This window comes from Ricinus communis, chromosome 1 (assembly GCF_019578655.1).
Source record: "Ricinus communis isolate WT05 ecotype wild-type chromosome 1, ASM1957865v1, whole genome shotgun sequence".
Classification (NCBI taxonomy): domain Eukaryota; kingdom Viridiplantae; phylum Streptophyta; class Magnoliopsida; order Malpighiales; family Euphorbiaceae; genus Ricinus; species Ricinus communis.
This window is the reverse complement of record NC_063256.1, coordinates 12694011-12720552: the sequence shown is the minus strand read 5'-3', so window position 1 is coordinate 12720552 and position 26542 is coordinate 12694011. Positions and strand designations below refer to the sequence as shown.

At 29.4% G+C, this 26542-nt stretch overlaps 1 protein-coding gene across 1 annotated transcript; it reads right to left on the bottom strand.

The window, feature by feature from the left end:
• Positions 1 to 17336: 17336 nt before the first annotated feature.
• On the bottom strand, positions 17337 to 22843 carry LOC8260452 (receptor-like protein kinase BRI1-like 3). The gene is made up of 2 exons (XM_015725416.3): positions 22008 to 22843; positions 17337 to 21726 (listed from the first exon to the last, which is right to left on the bottom strand). Exon 2 carries the CDS (start codon positions 21463 to 21465, stop codon positions 17797 to 17799), a length of 3669 nt encoding a protein of 1222 aa, XP_015580902.2. The 5' UTR covers positions 21466 to 21726; positions 22008 to 22843; the 3' UTR covers positions 17337 to 17796.
• Positions 22844 to 26542: the final 3699 nt, after the last annotated feature.

Genomic DNA, 26542 nt, shown 5'->3' with positions numbered 1-26542 from the left:
AAAGAGAGATGCAAAGAAACAAAGAAAAGAGCTCTCTTTAACACAAAAAAGCTTGCACATTTATCTTCCCTGAGATTGATTCTACAGTACTATTTAACTAATCATTTCTTGTTTTGGACTGGGCTCTCTTTTTAAAACAAAATTAAAAAAAAAAAACAGTAAGACACCATTTGGGTTTTCATCATTGGCTCTTGTTCTTCCTCCAATCACAAATAGTCATGTGGGTGTTAACTGGGTGAACTCTTGTTTCTATTACCATCTTAAGCTAATTGGTTGGATACTTTACATATAAAAGGAATTGTATTGTCTTGCAGTTGATTATCTTCCTTAATTTATTTTTTCCAAAAACAATTTAACAATTATTCTTATTATTGTTATTATTATTAACAAAAGTTATTATGGAAATTATGTGTAATGTTGGGTGTCAAGTTACATTGTGCCTAACACTTGTTACCTCTACCTTTTGAATATGAAAGATGTTATAACCAACATTTTTATGTTCCATTTCATTCTCTCTTCAGTTTGTTTGTTACACTACTAATCATCTATAAATTACCCTTTTCTAATTTTAGGGTTTTTTTTAAGATTTGGTTTACTTTAACATATTCTGTATATAAGTTAATCATTTCACATGTACTTCTAACGCTTAACACTAACATTGTACCAATAATAGGGTAGCTCAATTAGTACATTTATATAAGTTAACTAGAAGTGGGGGTCCCTATTTACTATTTATGGCAAAAGAAAACTGATGAGACATGTAGGATTACTCTAGAATTAGTGAAGTTTTAGGCAGAGTGTACTAATTCAGTTGCATTATAATAAGTATTATCATTAATTTTTATTTTTTTTGACTTACAAACGAAAAAATAGAAGTCGAACTTCAGACCATACTCAAATTGAAATATATACCTATTACAAGATTAAGTCTATGGATATGGTTATTGTTGATGTTTAAGGAGTGTGAATATGCATTTTTAGATGCATAATATAATATTTTCCTAGTTTTATCAATAATAATTGTTTCTGATTGTAATATCGACTTGCATGATTACTTAATTCCGTGGTCATATTTTTTTTCAAATTGTCTTCTGAATTTTCATTAAGGGGTATTTATATTGAGAGAGTTTTTTAAATTTTATATTCTGAATTTTCATTAAGAGATATTTGGATCGATTGATTTTATAATATCTATGAATTTAACTTAATTTTATTATTTTGTAAGCAAAAAATTGATTTTAATCTTCAAAAAATTTCTCACCCTCTAAAATATTTTTATTTTTTAAAGTTTTAATTTCCACCTAAATTTACCATTTAAAAAAAAATGATGCTTATTATAATATTCATTTTTCCACTTCAATATCGTCACTAATAAATTTATATTATTCTAAAAAATACTCTTAATTTTAAATAAAATATATTACTTTTATATTTAATTCAAAAGACAGGAATTTTAGAATTTATAAATTTAATATAAATTCTAGAATCATTCAATCCAAACAAGGTCTAAATAAAGTATAATATTTATTAGTTTAGAATATCTATATTCTTTTAATTCTGAGTCACGTAAATATGAATAACAAAATAAAAACTTTCAGTTATGTCTTTGACCAATCAATGGAATTAGGTACTTTAGGAGATTCCTAACTATATTTTAAGAAGCATTTTGCATTGGGGATCTAACGCAGCTTCCAAAGATAAAGAAGAAATAACCATTCAACTTACCAGGAAAATATTAAAAAATCAAAAATCAAAAATTCAGGCAACAATACCATTATTATTATTATTATTATTATTATTATTATTATTCCACACAAGAAACCAAAAGCTTATGGAGGACCGTCTAACCTACGTCGAAGATAAGATCCGGAAACAACTTTTCTTTTTTTATATTTATATATAATATATTAATTTTTAGAATTTAAATTTTTTAATAAGTCTATTTAATTTTTAATAGTTATATTTTTATTTTGATATATATATTATTTTTAACATATAGAATTTAAGTTTATATATAATTCTATATTTTTTATTAATTTATTAATTAATAAGTTACATTCTTAATGAAATATTGACTCTAATTTTAAAAAATAATATATTTATTATATTTTAATATTATATTAACTAATAAATAATTTTCTAATCAGATACTAATATTAATTCTATCCTAAAAAATAGCATGTTACTTATATTTTATATTATATTAACTAATAAATTAGTTTTTAATTAGATAGTAATTTTAATTTTAAAAAATAAAAACTTAAATTTTATTTTTAATATTATGTTTAATAATAATTAATTTTTATTACATAATAATTTTTTAATTCTAAAAATAGTAGTATCAATTATAGTATTAAATTATATAATATTAATATTAAGTAATAAATTATTTAAAAATAATTTTTATATTATTGCATTCATAAAATTTTGCTATTATTTTTATATTATTGCATTAATAAAATTTATAAATTTTAAAAACTAAAAATACTTAAAAATATTTAATTTGCTATTATTTTTTAAATTATTATAAATTAATATTAAAAATTAATTTTTATTAAATTATATCTATTAATTTAATTTTATAATCAAACTAATAATAACATTCGTGTAACGCATAAGTAAAGGACTAGTAAATAATTAATTTGAAATCATGCATCCATGAATAATAACTTATATTTTTAATTATTTAGTTTAAAGAAAAATAAATTACCGGCTGATTAAGAACTGCGATTTTTTTCTCTCTAATTATCTCTTCTTTCTCTCTTATTTTTCTAATAAAAAAATATTCTATTAGTTATTTTTTCTTTCTCATTTTTTAATTAAAAAATTCTATGAATATAGTGATATGAATATCGAATTTTGTCTTTATATATGAGTGATGGAAAAAATAAAAAGATTAAATTTAATATTTAAATAATCAGTTAATAATTTTTTTTATAAAATTCATATACAACACAGTTTTACTAAATCAAACTTATTTCACGTAAAATTATAATTTTTCAATATAATTAGTAATTATTAAAAATAAATATTTATATATATATTAATATTTAATATAAGTTCTTACTTTTTATATTTAAATTTTTTTATTAATTATTAACTAAATATTTATATTTCACTTCTGAAAAAAAAAAAAAGAGGAATGCAATCTTTCCACAATATTCTGTTGACCACATAATTATGTGTAGAGGATCCAATTCTAATATAGTGCCTTTCATCTGCTGTTTTCCTTTTGTCTTTTAGTGTGGTGTGGTTATGAGTTGCCCACTAAGTAAAATCATGTCAATGTTAATTATTCTTAACTATGTAATAAGAAACATAATTTAATAATAATTTATTTAAGGAAAGGATTAACATTTTAATTAATTAGTAGGTCTAATTTCAATCTTCATTGCCATGAGAAATTTTGGAGTTAGCTGTTTTTCTTTTCTTTCCACTTGAGAGGTCTAGATTCTTCCATCAAGAATTTTGTTCTCCCTAGGAAGGAGATGTGCATAAAAGTTATAATTAAAAGAAAAAATCAAAGAGGATCTATAGAGAAAAGAAGAAAAAGTTGCTCACATTCCTCCTACACTCTCATATATTTAAAATCAAATAAAATTTATAATTATAAAAAGATATCATTAGATGAAAAGAGAGTCATTAGCTACAATATCACCAAACTCAGGGGGTGGACAAAAAAGCCAAGCAAAAGAGAGACTGTCCTTCAATAAATCTTTTGCTAGCCACCTAGCAAGCTTGTTTCTAGCCTTATGGTGACAAAACATATCCTACTAATATTAAATTAGGAATGCACACGATTCGATAAACTGAATTATTAACTAAAATTTAAGACCGAACAGATAATTTTATTTTTTATTTTTATTTTTGAAATTCGAAATCAGATCGATTTATTCAAATCGGGGAATTTTATTTTACAGTTTTTAACTGTCACTTTTATTCAGCAAATATTTTCATAAAAATCTAGAGTAAAAACAATAATACCAGCTTTAACAAGCATAATTAAAGGTTACACTACAAGTTATATAACTAACATTAAAAGTACATTTTTTTAAAAAGTACATAAATTTCAAATATTTTGATACAAATTTACTTCAAAAGTTTCTTATGAACACCCTTCATAAAAAGAAAATCCAAATCTAAAGACGGATATTTTCCAGTTACATAAGATGACTTTGAAAAAGAATAGAACAAATAGAAGCAAGTTAGAACTGAATATTACAAATTAGTTAAATGAACACTCAAAAAATAAGAAGAATAAGTTGTACCTAATTCCACCATTTCAAATTCCTCTAAACTATGTTCAATTGATATTCGATTCTTTGAAGATCGTAACCAAGCTTGTCCACAAATGAGAGCCTCCACAACTCAAGGACTTAAACAACTTCGGAATGCACCAAGTACACGCCCTCCCATGCTAAAAGCAGAGTCAAATGCAATTGTTGTACATGCATAGTTAATACATTCTTAGCCATCAAAGAGAGCACTTGAAATCTAACTATATTAACTTTTTACCAATTGAGTATATTAAAAGAATCATTAGCTTCATCAACATCTTCACTCAAATACTTGTGCAATTCAGTTTTGGACTCCCTATAAATTTGAGCACCTTTTGCATCTTGTATAAATTAAAAGAAAACGCAGAAGGATTATTTGCATTTATTACATCCACTTTGTCCAAGTTCAAAGGCTGCTCGCTTGATTACATATAAGAATATGGTGCAGATGATCCATAACTTTCAAATATGGAATTCAAAATCGCTTTTACTTTTGCCTTCAATGTCTTGGCCTTTTCACATCATATGATTCATCATAATTTACTTTGAGGATCAAAATCGATAGCAATAAAAAATATGACATTAACATTTTTAACATTTTTCCAATTCTTGTCGTGCTTCTTTTTCATTTTAGTAGCCATCATATTTAAACCTAAATCACTAGAATCACACCATGAAGAAAGCATCAATCTAACACCATAAATTGGTTTCATATATTTATTGCCTGTGATTTAAAGAGATCCAGATAAACTCAAAGTAGTATCATAAAAAATTTAAGAAAAGAGAACAAGTTTTTAACATAATCCTAATCCATGTCACTAGATACACTTTTTTGAATTACGCTCAACCATGTACTTGCTATTAGAATTAGCTAGCAAATCAAATGCCTCCCGAGATATCAACGTTGATTCTAATATTAAATAAATGGAATTACATCTAGTTGGCACATCTGAACACAAAATCCTCTATTAAAGATTGCTCAACATATAATTTAAATCTTTTTAACCTAGCAGAAGAACCTCTCACACCGTATTCTCTTAACAAAATCATCTACTTCACTCAACCTATCTTCCACAGTTAAGCTTAAAATATGAGCAAAATACCTCATATGCAAGTATTCACCTTTTAACACACTATCCTTCCAAATATTTAGTCTTCCTTTTTAAGCAATTAATGCCTAAATTGTTTGAGGTTGCATTGTCAATAGTTATAGTGAACACTTTATTTATTACCTAATCAAGTAAGCACCTCTCAATTATCTTACACATTGCTTCACCCAAATGACTAGAAAGTGGACAAAAATTTATAATCTTTTGCACAATTTCTAATCACCATTAATAAAATGAGTTGTAATACACATATAACTCGAATTTTGAATAGATGTCCATGCATCAGTGGTATAATTCAAATGGATTGTAATACACATATTCTAGAACATAATTTTTTAAAATACTTTTTAATTTCATCCTTTCTTCATTATAAAGATTATAACAACTCTAGCTATAGTATGGCATGAAGGAACTAAAAATTGTGGTTGCATAACACAACAAAAGTCACGAAATCCCTTACACCTATTCAAATGATAGCTCAGACAACTTGTGCCACTTAAAAATGTACATGCAAGAGATTTATCACGATATTTATATTTAGCTCTTTGACCTATAGGATCATCATATTCAAGCTCATCAAAGTGATCTCAAACCCAAAATTCTTTTCCTTTTGCTAACCTTTGTAGCATGTGCTTTCTTTGAATTTCCACCAGCGCCTGAAAGGTACATATTTGCTTTGAGGGAGAGCACATGAATTATCAACTATAGTTTTTGTGTTATTGTTGTTGCCGGTAATTAACATCTGTTAAAAAGATCACATATTAGAAAACATTAATTACTATCAACACACATTTACTTTTATAGATTATTATGAGGAAAATGCAAGAAAGGATTAAGCATATCATTTCTATATGAATTAATACCTGAACTCTCATTGGAAAAACAAAACATGTTCAAGCATTCAAACAGTTATATCAATCGAAACATGTTGAATTAATGTCACATTATTAACGTCATGTCTCCTATTGAATTTAATTTTTTTATTTGTTTATTTATAGGTTTCAACATTAATTATGTGTGGAAAAATATTAGTTACAATATCCTGCAGCTCTGATAAGTATCCATGTTGCACTTTTTTGAGTTTGCTTTTTTTATAAAATGTATACCACTTCCTTTGAATTTTTATATGTGTATGTTAAAATTGAATTTGTACACATAAATTTGTGCATTTGTACAGAGAAAGACAAAATCTAAAGTTTTGTGTGCGTATGAATCGGATTTTTTTTATAACCATCACATTTTATTGAAACAAACACTAGGAAAAATTTAGTATAAAAAAATAAAAGCAATGAAAATCTAGTCATCCAAAAGCAAATAAAATAAGAGAGTCCAACATACAATAATCCAAAAAAAAACTAAAATAAATGGCTAAACACAAAGCCATCTAGAAGGATATAGCAAACCAGAACACGCACAAATAGTATAAAAAAACATAACATTAGATCCAAGCAATAAACTAGAATTTCAATTAATTAAATAAATAAGAGCAATGATTACATTAATTATTAGTATGTACTTTACTTTATAAAATAATTTAGATCCAAATTTTAGAATTTTTGTAGATACGATGGTGTCTTCTTTCCCTCACAATATCCATGACTTTCTCTTTCTCTATCACAACACACCGAGTAATCATTTCTCTATAAAATAAAGCCTTGTTCAATAAAAACTACTTCTTTTACTTCATCTTTGTTATCTTATTTTTAAAATAAGAAAATGCAAAGGGAAAAAATATTTACCAAATGAAGCAAAAGTGAAAAAAGAAAAAGCATACCTCGGAATACAAAGAAGCGAGTGAGCAGAGGGAAACAAAGAGAAATTCAATGGATTTATAGAGAAAAGAAAGAAAAATTAACAGATAAGAGGAGAGAAGAGAGGTGAGCGACAACAGTAGAAAAGAGAGAAGAAGTAATTTTAAGGTTATTGGACTTTTATGTGTAAAAGGTGTTTAAGAAAATTTAGAGAAAAAATAAGATTATTTTAGGTATATTTATAATAAATATATAAGTATGTAATATTTTTTATCGATTACCCAAAAATTGTGGTCTTTATATTAAAAAATCGAGACTACAAAAAAATTAAGACCTAAACCTAAACTATCAACTCATTTATCTAATAAGTTTGCTTCAGTTTAATCGGTTTCGGCTAAAGTAATGGTTTAAATAGTTTTTTTACTCAACTCTAATCAAAAGTATGACTTACTTAATCTAGTATTAGAAATCTCCTAACATACTTGAATAAAGTCTGAAAGAGCATAAACAATATAATTATTTAAAAAAAAATACAAAGATCAATATCTTGAGCTAATTAGAGACAAATCAATACAACCAAAGCTTCAACATCAACTTTTGATGTACTTAGAAATGAAATAGTTAGTCCATCCACCATAGTACACTTGTCTTTCCTGCAAAGAGTAAACACAAGTGTCAAATCTTTAGAATTGTCATATTTAACAATAATATGAGAAGTGAAATATTAAGTGGTAGATAAGGACTCATCTGCTAAGAAGTCTCCAACTTTAGTAATTTTAACAAGGTTAAAGGGCTTCTCAGCAAAAACAAACTCATTTCTGCCCCTCTATATAGCCCATATTATGAACCCTAATCTCATTAAGATATCATTAACCTAAGATCCTCTCCAAGTTCTCATCATAATTATCCATCAATTAGCAAAAGAAAAATTAATTAATGCCACAGGCACATAGGATAAGTGAGAGGAGAACTAAACCTTGCATGGTTCTAAGGCAAAAAAAGGATGATATCTTCAACTGTTTCAATTTCTTAGGAGAAAAGGTTACAAGTCTCATCCCTCGAAATTTTTATCTAACTCATAATAGCTCCAACTAGAAGAATATGTTTCACAACTCTTGAAATAAAAAGACTTATTTTTGAAGGAAGATTTAACCTCTAAATAGATTTCTAAAAGGTAGGGCTATAACTTTTAGATGATGATATATTCCTATTGTCGGTAACCTTTAAATGGTTATGTAAAGCCCAATATCTAAATTTGACAGAGTAAGAGGTATTTTTTATGAACCTCCATATTTATTTATCCTGCTACTACTTGGACCAATCTAGCACATTTGAATATATTTAGTTCACTAAGACTAAGAGTATTAATCAACAAATGAGTATCTCAGTTATCATTACTAATAAGCTCACAAACCCTATAAATATGAAAATTAGCAAGTTTAAGAGAGAAAAGTTTAAATTTAGGAAGATTGATGAGTCAAGTATCTTCCAGATAAATATAAATTGGTCATTACCCATAAGTTTGAGCATGACTAAGTTGAGCACCTACCTCGAACCTCCAACTCTAGGAAGGTCTACTGCCTAACTTTGCTTCTTAAAAAGAGTAGTGATGAAAGTATACAGCCTTGAAAATTCTTGGCCAAAGGGACTCAGGATTTATAACCAGGTTCTAGGCTTGTTTAGCTAAAAAAGCTAAATTAAACAAATGCAAGTTTTTGAACCCCAAACCCCTTATGCCTTTAGGCTTTGATAGGTTCTCCCAACTAACCAAGCTAAGCTAAGGATTATTAACATCTTGACTTCTCCTAAATTTATCTAAAATGGAATTATAATTCATCATAAATACATTTGGGAATAAAAAGACATAGCATTATGAAGGAAGGCATAGAAGTAAGAAGTAATCTGATTATAATATCTTTTCCTCAATATGATAAGAACTTTTATTTCAAAGACTTGACTTTACCTAAGATCCTTTCTTTAAGGTAGTCCAAAGTATTCCTTTTACTTCTTCCCTAAATAATAGGGGCACCCAAGTATTTGTCTGTGTTAGATATCTGCCTAACACTAAAGCTAGATATAATTTAGACTTTCAAAGATTTATGCATAAAAGAGCAAAAAATAATGCATGATTTGGAAAAACTAAACAACTGCCCAAAGACATGTTGGTAACAGTCCATAACGCTCTTAACCCTTCTAATTTCTTGAATATCAGCTCTGAAGAATAAAATAGTATCATCAACAAAGAACATATAAGACATAATAGGGCTCCTCATATTAAGCTTGACCTGGGAGAATTTTTCTTTAGAAATTACTCTTTTTATATTCATAAATAAAGCATTAGTAATTAGTAAAAATAAGTATATAGACAAAGGATCCCTTTGCTTGAGCCTTCTAAATGAGAAGAAAGTTTTAGTAGGACTCATATTGATTAGGATAAAGAAGGAAATAGTAGATGCATATTGATTGGTTAGCTGAACAAAGTCCCCATGAAAACCTCTTCTCCCTATAACCTTCTAAAGAAACTTCCAATTAACCATATCATAAGCCTTTGCAATATCTAACTTAAGAGTTAAACATGCATTCCTTGCAGCACAAGGCTTTTTTTAAGAAGTGGAGATATTCATGGACCATTGGTATATTATCTTGTATGTGTTGATAAGGCACGAAAGCAAGTTGGTTTTTATTAATGATTAAACAAAGGTAAGGTTTCAGCATATTAATTAAGACTTCAACAAAAAATTATAGGCTACATTACAGAGGCTTATAGGCCTATATTGATCCAAAGATTCTAGACTTAAAATTTTAGAAATGAGGATAATATGAGCCTAATTAAGGGCTTTGAGTAAGTACTTATTCCTAAAGAATTTATTTATATCAACCACTAAGTCATATTTAACAACATGCCAGAACTTCCGATAAAATACAATTAAGAACCGATTAGGATCAGAAGCCCTGTAGGGCTCATACTAAAAGACTACTTTAACCTCCTCTTTAAAAGCCTCTTTAAGCATGTCTATATTAATTTTCTCTAAAATTATTAGGGAAATACAATCTAAAACATCATTAGGATTCTGTATCCCGTGGTTAGAATAAATTTTCTAAAAGTAACTACAAACTTCCATACTAATATCATCCTTATTCTCCAAACATCCTCTATGGTCATCTTCAAGCATGAGGATCCTATTCCTACTCCTTATATGAACCACACTAGCATGAAAAAATGCGATATTTCTATCACCATGTTAAAGCCATTGGACACTAAATCTTTGAAACCAATATTGTTCCTCTTGCTTTCAAAGTTGATTGATTTGGTTAACAAGATTATTTTTCTCAATAACTTGGTGAGCACTAGGATTTTATTGATACTGGTTAGTTTCATGCATGAACTAATTGATTTTGCTTCTAGTGTTACCTATAGTTGTACTATGTAAAGTCCTAAGGGCCTTAATACAATTTTGGATCTTATTCAAAATAAACTATGCAGACCTAAAGCATCATAGCGCCAAACCTCATTAATCACATCAGGCATTCAGGAAATCATGTTAATAGGCAACCATTAATTGACTAGTTACCAATATAAGATTAAAAAAAGGCGCAAAAATATCACTCTCATGCATATGAAGAAAAAGAAGATGTATAATAGTATATATATAGTGTAGAGTGTCCTCAAGGAAGAGAGAAAATACAAATGGAGGTTCTATTTTTGCAAGTAGGCTTAGTGCTATGTTCTTTGTGAGGTTTGGAAGTAGATATCCTTAATTAATATGAAGTTATTGCTATCTATATATATTATTTTTGTTTGATTAAGTTAATTTGTGGTTATGATTGAATAAGGAGAGGTTTAAGAAATGGGAATTTATTATGTACATTTTGGAAATGAAATGAAAGTATTTTTTTTATTGTTTCTATGAACTTAATTTAGTGATAAATACATATTTTAGTTTGAGTAAAGTTTTAAGTATGAGTTTTTTTCCCACATTTGTTACTAAAAAGAAAATAATTCAATTTGCTTTATGAAATGCTAATAAATACAACAACAAAAAAATCATAGAAGAAGATATTTGATGCATAAAATAAGGACATTGATATTGGAGCAAAACAAACTACATTAGCAATAGCTTCAACAAAATAAAAATCTATTAAATAGATTACATAGTCATGAAAAGACAAAGCTTACTTTCCTTTAGTTTAGAGAAAAAGAAAGAAAAGAAGAACTAATCTTATCAAAATCCCAAATTCACTTTCTATCATTTAAATCTCATGTTTTAACACTTTTCACAAATAACAAAACATTTAATCTCATATTACAATATAATAAACAACAATAAAAAAGAATAAGTTAATTTAATCCAACCTATTACATAATGCAATCCCAGGCAAAAACCCTAAGTTGATCTTACCTTATAATAATCGATTAAGAAGAAGTGTGGTCGGTTAAAAGGTTAGTATCAAAAGATGACTACTATATTATATAGTCCAAAATTCGGTGAACCTCCCGTGAATAAGAAAACAGTGCTACCTCCATTCCTCTGTCAAATTTCTTTTTTTAATCTGATAAAAAAATAAGAAAACAGTGCTACCTCCATTCCTCTGTCAAATTTCTTTTTTTAATCTAATAAAAAAATAATCGATTTTTTTTCTTAATTATCGTGTCAAAAGATAAAAATTAAAAATATATATATATATTTACTCACTCGAATTTGTTTTTATATCATAAGCACTAGCTTATGATTAATTTAAAAGTAAATAATTCATTTTTACTATATTTATGATCTAGCGGGCAGAAAGCTAAAAATATGTATGAATCACCATTGATTTGAAATCTAAAGAAAGGCAAAAAGGGTTAACATCTTAGCCGATTTATTATCTAAAATTATTATTTTACTTCTCATACTTATTATTTACTTTTGCAATTGGTGCAAAGAAAAAAGTAAATATAGACAACAACAAATTAATTTGAAATATGTTTATTAGGTGAAGTCGGCAATGTCCAAGTCTAGAGAGAGAGGGAAAGCTTCGTTTTAATATATAATATTGTTCGGGTAAATCTTTAATTTTTAATCATTTTTTTTGAAAGTGACAAACACTAACATACTTCCTCGTTTAATTATTTTTGTTATCTATTAAAAAAAATAGGTTATTTTCCCCTACTTCTAACACTACGTAAACTGTCTATAAACATAGTGCTGATAATTATCTATTTCCTAAAAGAATCATAACCCAGCAGTTATGAGCCAATTGTCAATTCAATTCAGGCTCTGGGATAGTTCTAGATTTAACAATTCCTTATAAAATTTATGTGTAAATTTAAAATTTAAAAATAAAGTTCAATTTTACTATTAATCTTTTTATTTGAGTTCAATTTAGTTATTTTTGTACATTTTAGTTGAAGTATTTATATATTTAGTTCAAATTAGCTATATTTTTAAAAAAAATGAAAATAAATTTATAAACTTCCTAAAAAAAATGGATGGAATAAAAAATTAAAAAATATTAAATTTTATATTAAATTATTTAAATTAAAAATTATATATTAATATTTAAATAAAACAAATAAAAATAAATATTGTCGTAATACTTTTACTGTTTATTTTTTAATAATGACAGTGAAAGAGATATTTACAATAGTAGAGGTGCCGAGGGCGGTAGAAATGAGAGTAATTTCACTAAAAATAACGGTGGTGTAGCTACTTATTACTTAATTATATTAATATTACTAAAATTATAAAATAATTTAAATAATATTATATAATTAATATAATAGTTTTTTATTTTTTTCAAAATAGAATTAATTTAAATAAAATATTCAAAAATTTGGGTTAGAATATTCATAAATTTAGAAATGACTAAATTGAGCCTATGTGACAAGGTTAGTGGCCAAATTGCACTTTATTTTTAAAATTTATATGTTTTAATTGAAATGAAGATTAATTTAACATTACACATAATTAATTTTTTATGAAATTAGTTATAACTAAACTAAATTTTAACTAAATAGATAGAATTTTTGAATAAATTCATAGTCAATGCATTCCATAGTATTAAAATATCTATTTCGGTTTTATTATTTTTATTTTATTTTTTTTATAAACGAGATAAGTTTCTTTATAAATTTTAATTAAATATATTAAAATATTATTTTCTATTTTATAGAAGTCTCGTGGAAAACAAAGAAAATAAATAAAACAAAATAAATAGAACTTATCAAATAAGAATGAAACAAAAACTGGCATCTAAAAACTGGAAGAGAGAGATGCATTTGTCATATGTTAAGGATGTGCCAATTGGAGGGATTAATTCATCAAAAAATTAAACAGCAAACAAGACAACAACTTAGTCCACACACACACACACAACCCAGTCAAAAAGATGATCTTTGACCAAGTCTTTGTCTTTTTATTTATTTATTTTCTTTAATTTTTTTTTTAACAATACCATTGTTGTTCTTCCAATTTTTGTCTTAGCAAGCCAAAAAAAAAAAAAGGGCATGAAAATGTGGACCCCTATGTAAGACTGATTCACCTTTCACTTTGCTGAGCTACCCAATGTGATGCCACCCCAAGCCATTTAAAATTCAATGCAGCCAACACTACTCATGTCTCAAAATCAACCCTATTCTTTTGGCTGGCCATCCCAGATCCCATCCCTACATGAAATGCTGGTTCCAGCAGCTTCATTCCATAAATTAGAGGTCACTACTGACAACCCAAATCTTGGAATCTTCTATTGAACTGCAAGAAAAGGGCAACAACAGCATTAGAGCTCACACCATATGTTTTTTTTTTCTTAATACTCATAGGAATATTACAAATTAGAGAAATAAATTAATAGGAATAGCAATGAGATGAGTAAGACGGATTTTAAGTTTTTCATCACTGCTTTATAAAGGGTCGAGACTGAACCGAGCATGGCAAATAAGGTTTGAAGCGAATATAGGATTGAGATGGAGATTTCTGGTTATTTCTTTTATAATTTTATTAATATTATAAACTTAAAAATAATAAAAAAAAATAGTACCAAATGACATATTTTTAAAGAAATATAAATTTTAATTAATTATACACATGTTGTATAGTAGAAATAGGTGTAGACAAAGTGAAAAGACTTAGATATAAACTTAGAATTTAAGTCAATTTTAAAATATAAATCTGCTTTGATAATTTTGGTTGCAAGATATGTCCTAGTTTTCATGGTAGAACGAACAGCCTCCTTCCTCCCTTTGCTTATGCAGCATCACTGTCCCAAGCTTCTTGTCTCCAACTGAAAGAAAAAGCTGAGCAATTTAGTATTGGATGGGACCCCAAAAAGTGGGATAAATTCAAAAAAGAGGGAGAAAAAGGTTGGGAATTGAGTGAATGAATCAAAGAAATTTGGACTCTTTCAGGTAAACACTTTTGAGTCAGAAAGAAAAACCAAAATTTTTCCTGTCAATGGACCTCTGCTTGGACTGAATTCCATGCCTGCAATGATTTCCTTTTTTCAGGTTTTCTTTGCTTGTGGGCCATATGGGGCCCACTTCTTGGACTTTTTATTCGATCATCATTGGCCCATATTTTCTTGCTACAAGACTATTGGGTTTTATATCCCTACTTGTAGCCCATCTTTTTATACTCATCAAGATTAGAAGTGGGCACAGAATATATCTTCAAATATAGACACAGAATTGAGTATATATATTTTAAGAAAATTTTCAGAAATATCCTAAAAAGATATCATTTTTATCAAATAAAGTTTTTTAAAAATATTATGTTTTATTTTTTAAAAAAATATGGTGCAATTATTTTTTGATTTTTTTGGTTATTTTTTTAGTATAAAATAACCAATACCGTATCTTTGAAAAGAAAATTTTAAAACTGTGTTTTTGATATTTTTAAAACTTTATTTTGATAAAAAAAATAAATAAAAAACAAGGGTATTTTTATTATTTTTCTAGATTTTATAATTTTGGGTTTTTGTTTATTTTAAAAAAAAAAGTTACAGACAATCCATCGATGTATGTAAATTCATGATTTTAGAATGGCTTAGCTTTAAGATTTTAGAAATTTGTTAATTGTACATTCTATTCGGTTTAGTTGAAATATATGCTCAGGATAAACAAAAGAATTTATTTTAATATATTCATCTTTTAATCATTTACCAATTGATAAAGAAAGAGAGATTACTTTTTCTTAAATTAATCAATGGATATCAGTTTATTCTAGTTATATATATATATATATATATATATATAATGCTTTAAGTTTCAAAATAAATGGGTGTGAAAAATGGGCCCACACTAGAGTATAAATTTTATTTATTTATTACTTTGAAAAGAATGAAATGATATTAGTGGGAGAGGCAATTATAGGAAAGGAGAATCAGTAGAAAGAAATTTTAAATCAGGAATCATGGGAGATTGACATGTACATGTTAAGGGTCACAAAACGTATAATTATCAACCACAGGGATTGTGTCAAAAACATCATGGGAGCATGCTTGATGAATAAAGACAAAGATCATTTGGTATTATAAGCATGTTATTTTAATATTCCTAATCTTGATTCAAACAAAGCAAACACAATCTTTGGATCATATATAGAAAAGGACCCAAAATATATATACATATGTATTTGCATGAAACATGCAGATGGTGACAGAAAGAAACATAAAATTAAGAATTTGACCAACTGGGCAGCACCTATAATAATAGATGTGTCTACTTTTATTCTCAACAACAGCAAAATAGAAACATAAATGCTAGCTTTTGTCTGTGACTTAGGTGCAAGATTCTTTACTTTCTGTTTTATACACAAACACAAGAAAATAGGGCTCCTACAGTAATGATAGAATTCCCTTTTTTGGTTTTACTCATTCCACCTTATACTCTTATTAATACTGTGAACAGATGCTTAAAACCTTCTCCAAATACTAATCAAGTCATTTTCACTTAACTGGCAATAAGAATTACTAAAAAGAAAACATAAAGAGGCAAGCCTGTGGTTGAGATCATGGGCTCATGACAAAATCACAAAAGAAAATTGAAAAAGCTTTGATTTAAGCAGTCAGTCATAAATTTGGATTTTAGTTAGTATTAGTAACCCTTTTAAACATTTTAATACTTGAAAGCTAATGCAATTAGATGGAAGCAAAATTTCTAAATCAGTCATAAATTTGGATTATATTAGTATTAGTAACCCTTTTAAACATTTGAATACTTGAAAAGCTAATGCAATTAGATGAAGGCAAAATTCCAGTCCTGTAGCATAAAATCTTGCACTTCTCGAATCAAATATTCTGCAAGCAAAACCATGAAAGGCAAAGCATGGTGATTGCTGCTAAAATTCTGTCATGTGATGTAATATCCAAAATGGAAGAACCCAAAACATGAACTGAGATCCAACTTGCTGTGGAACTAAATACTTTGTCTAGTTGACTTGAACAAATTCGATACTCAGAAGGAAACTGCACTATCACTATTGAAGAACATGGAAAGTTAGTAGCAACTACAAGAAAAGAATAAAGAGCCCAATTTGTCAACACTTGAACATGTTAAATTGAATCTTTTATGTGACATGCATGTCCTTACTGAAATGGGTCAGAACCCCTCTTTTACCATATACCATGGAAATTTTCATTTTTTGCTGTCTTAATTTGAGTTGGGCTGTTTCCAAAAAAAAGAAAACTTGAATTGGGCTCAGCAGAAAACATTTCAAGTTTATCCAAAGAATTCTGGCACATACATACAACATTCCCCTCATAATCCATTCAGTTTACAGGTTAACAGTAGTCTTACAGTGCTTTGTTGTATTATAAAAGAAGAATGTTTGCCATTTAACATGTCATCTGTCCTGTGTTACCTCTAAAGAACAATGTTGAATTAGCGTTTTTGCTTGTGATCTTGATTGTAGCGCAGTTAAAATTTAAAAAGAAAAAAATTACTATATATATATAAGGTCCTCAGAATAAAACCAATATTGATGGAAAGAGTGGAACAGAAACCAATCCATTTCCTTCTGCCACGAAACTTAAATATTGCTGAAATGCAAAAACTTGGAAAAATAGCCAGCTATGCTTGAAGTTCAATGAGCAGAGATGTACGTCGATGCAACAGGGTGTTTAAATGTCTCACGGAAAAAGGAAAGTAGTAAGAGTTTAATGCTTGAAACAGAAAACAGGAAATAGTTGGCGCTGGAAAAAGTCTCAGTAAAACAAAAAGCAAGTGATAAAATTATGATCTACTTCTCAATAATAATGCTATTACTACAAATTTACAAAAACACTGTCCTCATTTCTTGAATTCTAAACTCCTATAAACAGCAGAAATTGCAAAAGAATCTTAACAAATAAATAGCGAAACATCAGTTAGCAAAACTGTGACAGATAAAAGTAGGTAACGGAAAAGAAGCAAAGTTTTATGGCTCGAGTAACAGACATGATGACCAAAGAAAAGTAAGAAAGAAAATAAAAAATGCAAGTTACCCATTGTTGAGAAACCGATCAAAGACTCATTACTTTGTTCTCTCCACATTTCCTGCAACTTTTCTCTGTCTAATTGAGTTTTCTATTATTTACAGTAGGTGATATTTGAAGGATAACCCCATATCCTCATCCTTTGCCTGGGCAGAAGCAAGCTGGCCCGAAGAACAAAACCTTCTAGCTATTCCAATCAAAACTTGATCATCATGAACTAGATTCTTTCTCTCTGAATTCATCAATAACTGCATCTTTTAGTGACAAACCGTCCAGGATATCATTTTCAGAATCAACCTGAAGCTCTTTGAACATGGCCATTACCTGTACCATGGTTGGTCTCCTGAAAGGCCTGTCATCAAGGCATTCAAAAGCAATTCCCAGATACTGATGTAATTCAGCCTCGCAAGATTGCTGCGCTGTTAACTCAGAATCCAGTATCTCATTATTTCTCTTTTCTCTATGAAGCTGCTTCGCCCATCCAACAAGGTTGTTGTCATCGCCGAACTCAGATGGGTCTATTGGCTTCTTGCCTGACAGGAGCTCAAGCAGTATGACACCATAGCTGTAGACATCCCCTTTTGTTGTGCACCTGAAGCTCTGATAATACTCAGGGGGAACATAACCTGGAGTTCCTGCAAGTGTGCTTACGCTGAGATGTGTGTCAAGAGCGTTCACCAATCGTGCCATGCCAAAATCCGACACCCTGGCCTCAAAATTTTCATCTAGAAGAACATTGCTAGACTTCATGTCACGGTGGATAATATGTGGTATGCAGCTGTGATGAAGGAATGCAAGGCCTCTTGCTGATCCTATGGCAATCTTCTTCCTTGCTGTCCAGTCGAGCCTTGAGCAGCCTCCTTTGGACCTATCATGAAGTACAGCCTCCAGACTTCCCCATTTCATGTACTCATATACAAGCAGCCTCTCGTCTCCTACTTTACAGTAACCCAGCAAAGGAACCAGGTTCCGGTGCTTGATTTTTCCAATAGTTTCCATTTCTGCCATAAATTCTCTGTCTCCTTGCCCTGTAACATGAATAAGTTTCTTAATTGCAACAACACAGCCATCTTTTAGTTGTGCCTTGTAAACCTCTCCAAAACCTCCAGACCCTATCAAGCTGTCAGCACTAAATCCATTGGTAGCTTCAAGTAGATGGGCAAAGGTCAGCTTGCGAAGAGGTTTTTCAAATGTGGCAATGTTTATGCTAAGAGGCTCAGGAACACCTGAAAGTTTCCAGCTGCTGCTACCTGAAGTTGGAAGGCTTTCGATGTACTTTTCTCTCTGTTCCTCCTTTTGCTGGAACTTCTTCACTCGGTATAGGGCTAAAGTGAGGCCAAAGATGCACAAGACAAAAAATGAGAGGCCAATGACCATACCTGCTGCCATAGACTGCTTCTTTCCCCCATGATAAGAACTTGGTGGGCGTGCCCCAGATCCACATGGGGACAATGGTACCCCACAAAGACCAGAATTGTTTTCATATCTTGATGCTGGGAAAGTAGTCAGCTGACCGCCAGAAGGAATGAGACCAGAGAGATTGTTATTGGACACATCGAGATCACTAAGAAATGAGAGCGTCCCTAAAGATGACGGAATAGATCCTTTAAGATCATTGTGAGAGAGATCTAGAACTCCAATTTCTTTCAATCCTCCAAAACTGTCAGGAATAATTCCAGTTAGCTTGTTGTGCCCCAAGTTCAGAACCTGCAAATAGCTCATCAGACCAAAATTCTCAGGGATAGTTCCTGACAGGGAATTGTAGGAGAGATCAAGGTATATCATGCTGCCATTGCTGGTAAATGTGTAAACTGTCCTGCCAGAATATATTCTGGTTGTTGGACATGAGTGGACCATTGGGAAATTTTCCAGCCTCTCCGCTCGAATTCCCTCAAATTCAACGAGTCCTCCAGCTCCTCTGCAAGAAGTCCCCCCTTCATTTCTTACAAATGCAAACTGCTTACCTGACACAATTCCAGGAATTATTAGGCCAGTTTGGTCTGCAAGTTCAGGTGGTAGAGAACCAGAAAGGTCGTTGCTGTTCAAGTCAAGCCAGATGAGGCTTCTACACTTGCCAAGCTCAGGTGGTATTTGTCCAGAGAGTGAATTGTTACCCATTTGGAGTATAGCGAGGTTAACGAGATTACCAATACTAGAAGGAATTTCTCCAGTAAGCTGGTTGCTGGAAACTGAAATCCAAATCATACTGGTGCAACTGCCAATGGACTGTGGAAGGCTTCCAGTGAGGAGATTGTTGTTGAGAATCAAAGTCTCAAGGTTTCCTCCTTTCCTACAAATGCCCTCTGGAATTTCACCCGTGAGGTTGTTTGCCCACATAACCAAGTCGGAAAGATTTGGCAATGTCCAAATCTCTGGAGGAATGGGACCATTCAAATTGTTGAAGCTAAGATCAATTCTCCTCAGGTTTTTGCAGCTTCCAAGCTCTGAGGGCACCTTCCCAGACAGGTAATTGTTAGCCAGAAGCATCTTGTGCAGTTGAGTGGATTTTGAAGGCGAGCAGAATATAGAAGGTACATTGCCAGTAAAGCCATTAGAGCTAAGGTCAAGCACTTCAAGTTGAGTACAATTTGTCAGAGACAAAGGCACAGGACCAGTTATGTTGTTGAACGGTACATAGAGAAATTTCAGATTCTGCAGATTACTGACAACAGTAGTGAGGAAATCTCCAGAAAGCATATTGTTTCCAAGATTTAGGCTCCTCAAAGAAGAACATGATAAGAAATTCATCGGCAAGCCACCGGTGAGTTTATTTGCTGATAGATCCAGCTCTTGAAGACTTCCGCAGGCCTGTCCTAACTCAGAAGGAATATCGCCGAACAACTGATTACCTGCTAAAGAAAGCTGCCTCAAAATCTTGAAACTTCCTAACAAGGCACCAGGAATCTTGAGTTGCAACTCATTCCGGGAAAGATCAAGTGTCTCCAAAACTTGGCAGTTGCTCAGACTATTTGGAAACGTAGTTCCAGAAAGCCTATTTTGTGACAAACTGAGTAAAGTAAGATTGTTACAGTGCCCAAACTCCAGATTGGAGAAGCTACCAGATAAGTTATTGCAAGAAAGATCCAGATGCTTGAGAGATGGTGGTGAGTCTGCAACAAAGTTAGTAGGTATCTCCCCAGAGAGCAGATTATTTGAAAGGTCTAAGCCTGAGATACTCTTGCAAGATATAGGAGTAACATTAAGTTTTCCTGACAGCTTATTACCAGAAAAATTTAGGTAATTCAAGTTCTGGCAGATAGAAAGAGAACGAGTCAAGAAAGCAGAATCAGAAATCTGATTTCCTGAAAGATCAAGCTGAAGTAGGGAAGGACCAAATTGAAGAACTCCACCAGGAATAGAATTGTGAGAGAGATTAACAAAAGCCAAATAATTACAAGAAGAAAGGAAAGACTTTCCTGGAAGAGGGTCAGAGATATTGTTGGAGGAAAGGTCAATAGTCTCAAGAACACAAGGTGTAGCAGTAGAGGCAGACAGATCCCCAGCAGAGAAATAATTGCCACTTAGACTAAGATGCTTTAGAGATGGCAAAGCAGTGAGGTCAGGGAGGTGCAGGCTGCCAACGAGGCCAGCGCTACTGAGGTTGAGAGAGGTCACATGGCCATCAGGAGAGCAAGAAACACCAAACCATGAACATGAGGTTGGTGAATTTGCAGTCCAGTTGGCTAAGGACTTATTGGGATCAGATTGAACAGAGGATTTCTTGAAAGCTAACAATCTCACAACTTCATCATTGCTGATACTTTGTGTTGAAGCCAATTCTCTAGCTTGTGATGGTATGATTAGTAGCAGAAACAATATATAACAACCAAAGCTATAGATTCCATCTTTTGGTGATACCATCTTCCATTCTCTCTTCATTTTCTTGTCTCAAATTTCTGTTTCAACAATATAATCCCAATTGAACCAAAAAAAAATATCTTATTTTGTTCTCATCATAGTTCTTTCTGCTCCGGGGCAAAGCTCTTTCCTTTTATTTTTATGCAGTTGAATTATAAGGAATAAACCCCAAATCTTCCTCTTCCCCTTTGCTGCTCCATATCAGTTTTAGATCTGTTCTCAATTCAACTCTTCTGGGTTTAATCTTTGCAAACATGTAGCCGTGATTTCTTGCTTCAAAATCTGAAATTTAAAAAAAAAAAAAAAAAGAGAAAAGAAACCCAACATGTATTAAAAAAAAAAGAAATAAAAGAAAAACAAAAGAAGAAAGAAAGAAAGATGGTGGAAATCACTATAAACAAAGGCAATCAAGTAGAGAATTAAATTCAAGAAATCATGAACACAATAAGAGATAACAATAATAACAACAATAATGACAACAATAATGGCAAGAGATTTAAAAAAAAGAAAAGGGAAGGTGAGGAGGAAAAAGAAAAAGAAGAAAAGGAAAATAGAGACAATACCTGGTGTTATTAAGTGATGTAAGAGGCAGTTGTGGAGTTGTGACAAGTTGGAGTACAAGTCCAAGAAACAATAAGAGAAAATCCGTTAAAGAAAGAAAGAGAGAGATGATACGATGTAATGTAATGTTGCAGAACTGTCGGTTGTCACTCTTCAGAAAAAAAAAAAAAAAAAAACCTTCGTACTTGAATTTAGGTTCCACGAGTGGACAATAACACCAGCACCAAACAAAAAAAAACAACAATAAAAGCAACAGATGAAGTTTTTTTTAAAGAGACAAAAAATTGATATAGTAATACAAATTTCAGATTGGACCCAGAAGAGTAAGTGACTTGTTCCGACTCAAAGTTGTTTTCTTTTTTCTTGTCTTTTGCAGCAGCAGCAGAAACAACAGCAGTAACAACAGACCTTGTTAATTCTGCTGCATCAAAGCAGTACTAGTACTGGTTTAGGCAAAAGGTATGAAGAATTATTGAAGAAGAAGAAGCAGGAGGAAATATTGGCACAAACCAAGGAAAGAAAGAGAAAGAGGAGTCCTAATAGACCAAGTAAAGTGACATCAATGAGAGAGAGAGAGAGAGAGAGAATAGAATTAAAGAATACAAGAAACTATAAAGAAAGAGAGATAGATATTAGATAGAGAGGCAAGCAAGAGGAAATTGAGGGAGAGATGCCATGCTATTGCCACCCTCTCTCTCTCTCTCCCTCCAAAAATTTTCCATTTTTTCTCAATTTTTAGGGGGTCCAGTCAAACTTTGGATTTGATTCTTATTATTATTATTATTATTATATATCTGTATCTCTTTCTTCTATAAACTTTACTGCCTTTTGGCTCTCCCATGGGAGGAGGGAGGAAGCTCAGCTGGGTACCCTCTTTTGTCTTGTCTGAATTTTGCTCTTCTTGTACGTTTCTCTCTCTGTCTGTCTTGCTCACTTTATTGCTCATCTTTTTAAAGGATTTGTTGTTATTGTTGTTGTGTATACAAGGAAAGGAAAAGGGCTAAATTTCATTGTTCTTGATTTACTACAATAATAAGCATACTGTAACTCTTTAACCCAACATTTGCACAAGACACTAACTGACTGAGCTCACAAACCCTAAATTTGTGTACAAGTTTTGGTGATTTTTGGTTACATAATCACAACCCAAAAACACACTCATATGTTTTTTAAATTTTATTACTACTGAAGCAATTATTCCATTTCATTACCTCAGTAGTTCTTTTTAATTAGTACTTCACTCTCAATGCATTCCTCTATTATTAATTTTTTTTATTGTCTTTCTATTTCTTTTACTGCAATTGTTGTTATTGTTTTTTTCTTATTTACTTCTTGTGGGATTTTAAATTTTGAATAATTAAAAAAAATAAGTAATTCATGCCAATATTATATTAATTACATAAAATCACCTTCTATGATTTTTGGCAACCTTTAAATACCAATAACAGAGCCGATCATGGTGAAAAATTCTTATTTGATTTTTATGATTTTATTTTATATTTTATTATAGACTAAGATTTTAATTTAGTAAATTGATAATTTTTAAATGATATTTTTAAAAATACTAGAAATATCATAAAATAATTTTTTACATGTAACATAAACATTATTCCGAGAGATTAATTTTTATAAATAAAATGAGCTTCGGTCACAATTTCTCCTTTCTATCTTTATTTTTTATAGGAAAAACTCCTAAAAAGTTAAATTCACTATTAGAATTTATTTCTTTTTAATTTACCAAAGTAAAATTAAATAATTTTGAGATCTCAACATAATAAAAATAATTATAACTTCCTACTTGCACATATTCAAAATAATAATAATATGATTTTTAACCACATAATTTTACCACTCTAACTATCACAAGAGATCTTTCTTTTCTTAAACAAAAAATAAAAAAATAAAATTGAAGACAAGTAATAACTAAAAAGTAAATGTCCCTAGGGAAGTTGTTGAGGGTTGGAGTACCAGTGAGGCAATTCAAACTAACACTTTAACTTTTATTATCATTATATTTATTGTCATTCATTTTTATATTCTCTTTCTTTCTCTATTTTGTTGGGGGGAGACAAATGCATCATCAATTGGCATAATTTTATATGCATATTTTTATTTGTTTTCAAAAAGCCTCATTTTTCTTAAGCTTTACTTTTGCCTCCTTTGGATGACTTACTTTTTCTCCATTTGAATAGTAAAGGCAAATGTGTATTCTCCACATGAAAGGACAATAATAGTGACAAATTGCTTTCTTTTTTTCATTTTTATTTTTATTTTTATTAATCTTGCTATTGGTCTTTTAATGCATATCCTCTTGGAGGGTTGTGCTTGTAAGAAAGAAGTGCTATGCTGCCATGGGTGATACACACATGCATGTCCAATTGAAATTATATGCAATAATTTGTTATTATTAAAGATGAAACTGTTAAGTTTGTCTCAATCAAGGGTCACTTTTTATAATTTTACTAAATTCTTAACTTTGGATTTCTAATATTTGTAGAGTTTATCATATTATTAGTAATTATATATTATGTTACTCACAGTCTATTGGATTCTAATAAAAAAAATTATAAAAATTAATTTTAAGATAATTTTATAATTTCTTTTGAGGTGTTGAACTATTGATCTTTAATTTGTTTTTATCAGAACTATTGATCCATAATCACAATGGTAAAAATTGGCTACTGGAGATTATTCTTTTTGGTGATCAGTGGGGGATTACTTGAGATAATAATATGGTTAAATAAGACTATTTTAAAAATGGAAATTTTACTAAATTATATATATATATATATATATATATATATATATGATCAGCAAGGACTCAAATCATAATAATACTAGTGGTCTTTGTGTAATGATAATTACTAAACTGTTAGATTAAATTCATTTAGTAAAATCCTAAGAATCAAAACCTGATACTGATTTAATTTCAATCACCTAAGACCTACTCCCTTTTTAAAGTAGCAGCTGATATGATTTGATTTAGTTTTCTTTTATTTAGATAATGTTATTCTTATAAGAAATACTAATGAGAAAATAAATTATTTTAATTTAATTTCTTACAATTCAAGATAATTATCTTCTAAAATTATAATTAATAATTAAATAATTATTATATTCATATTTAAAGCATTTGAAGTATGAACTTTATATTAATGAAATTTAATTTATAACATCTACATTTGAAATAGTTCTGTAAATAATATATTATATATATAATATATTAACAACAATAACTAATAAAAATTTATTAAAATATTTATATATTTTAGCTGTCGATTATCAACTATTGGCTTTCAACAACAACTATCAGCTGCTACAATAGCTAAATTAAATAAAATATTTATATATCAACACTATTTATAAAATGGTACACTAGAGTTTTAATAATGGGATATAGGTATTTTCATATATACTCTTAAAATCTTATCTAGTACAATTCTTATATAAAAAAATAAGATTTCATTTAGTGTAAAAATAGGGGTTTGAACTCAAAACTTTCACTGCTCAAGAACAATCGCTACTTAAACTAGACCTTAAGTGTTATTTTTAAAATCTTTAATTGATCCATATGGACAGAATAAACAAACAAATACTATATTATACTAGCGAAGACAAATTAAAAAGAAGATAAGCTATAAATTCATTAGTTAATTATTTGGGTTTTCTTAATTTTCTCAACATAATTGAAAAATAATAAGCATGAAAGAAATGGAAAACCTAACCACACATTTGTGTTGTTAGGTAGGGATAGAACCAAAAAAATGAAAGACCAAGGGCAATGCATTTGTTTAGGTCAATGCTATTAATTATAACTAAATGGGAGCATATAAGCATGCACATTAACCTTACATCATGATATTGAAGGAGATTGAATATAAAAATGTGGCAAGAAATTGAGTTTTGGAAGAAGATAAGAACAATAAAAGGGTTTTCGATAATGGATATATTTCGCGATTAATTTTTTGTATGAACATGTTTATTATTTTATAAGTAATTTATTAAAAATTTAATTACATATGTGTAATATTGATTAGTAAATTAATATTTAAGATATTGTTATTATAATTATAAAATTAGTATGAAAATTTAAAGCAATATTTGACAAGACAGAATAATAGTTATATTATACAAAAAATTTGTTTCTTTTCTTTTTAATTTAAGAAATTTGAGATATTTAGTTTTTTATTATTATCTTATTCTACTCAAATCTTACAACATAATTGAAAACAACATTAGACGATTAATATTTATTTTAAAAATAATATATTTTAAGTCATTCAAATTTCTGGTGATTTATTTTCTCCAAAAAGAAATTTATAATGGTATGAATTTAACTTTAAATAGTAATTAAGTTATTTCTAAATTAAAAGTAAATCTTTTATTCTTAGAATATCATATATATCAATATTATATTTTTAATACTAATTTATTTAAATTATTAATTTATATATAATGTCAAGGATATCCAGCACTAAAATCATTTAAAACTCTAAAACTATATTAGCTGCAGCATTAATGATGTCTAGTGATTTTG

Coding starts and splice junctions, on each gene's coding strand:
- LOC8260452 (XM_015725416.3), bottom strand. CDS start 21,465: ATGAAGAGAGAATGGAAGATGGTATCACCAAAAGATGGAATCTATAGC.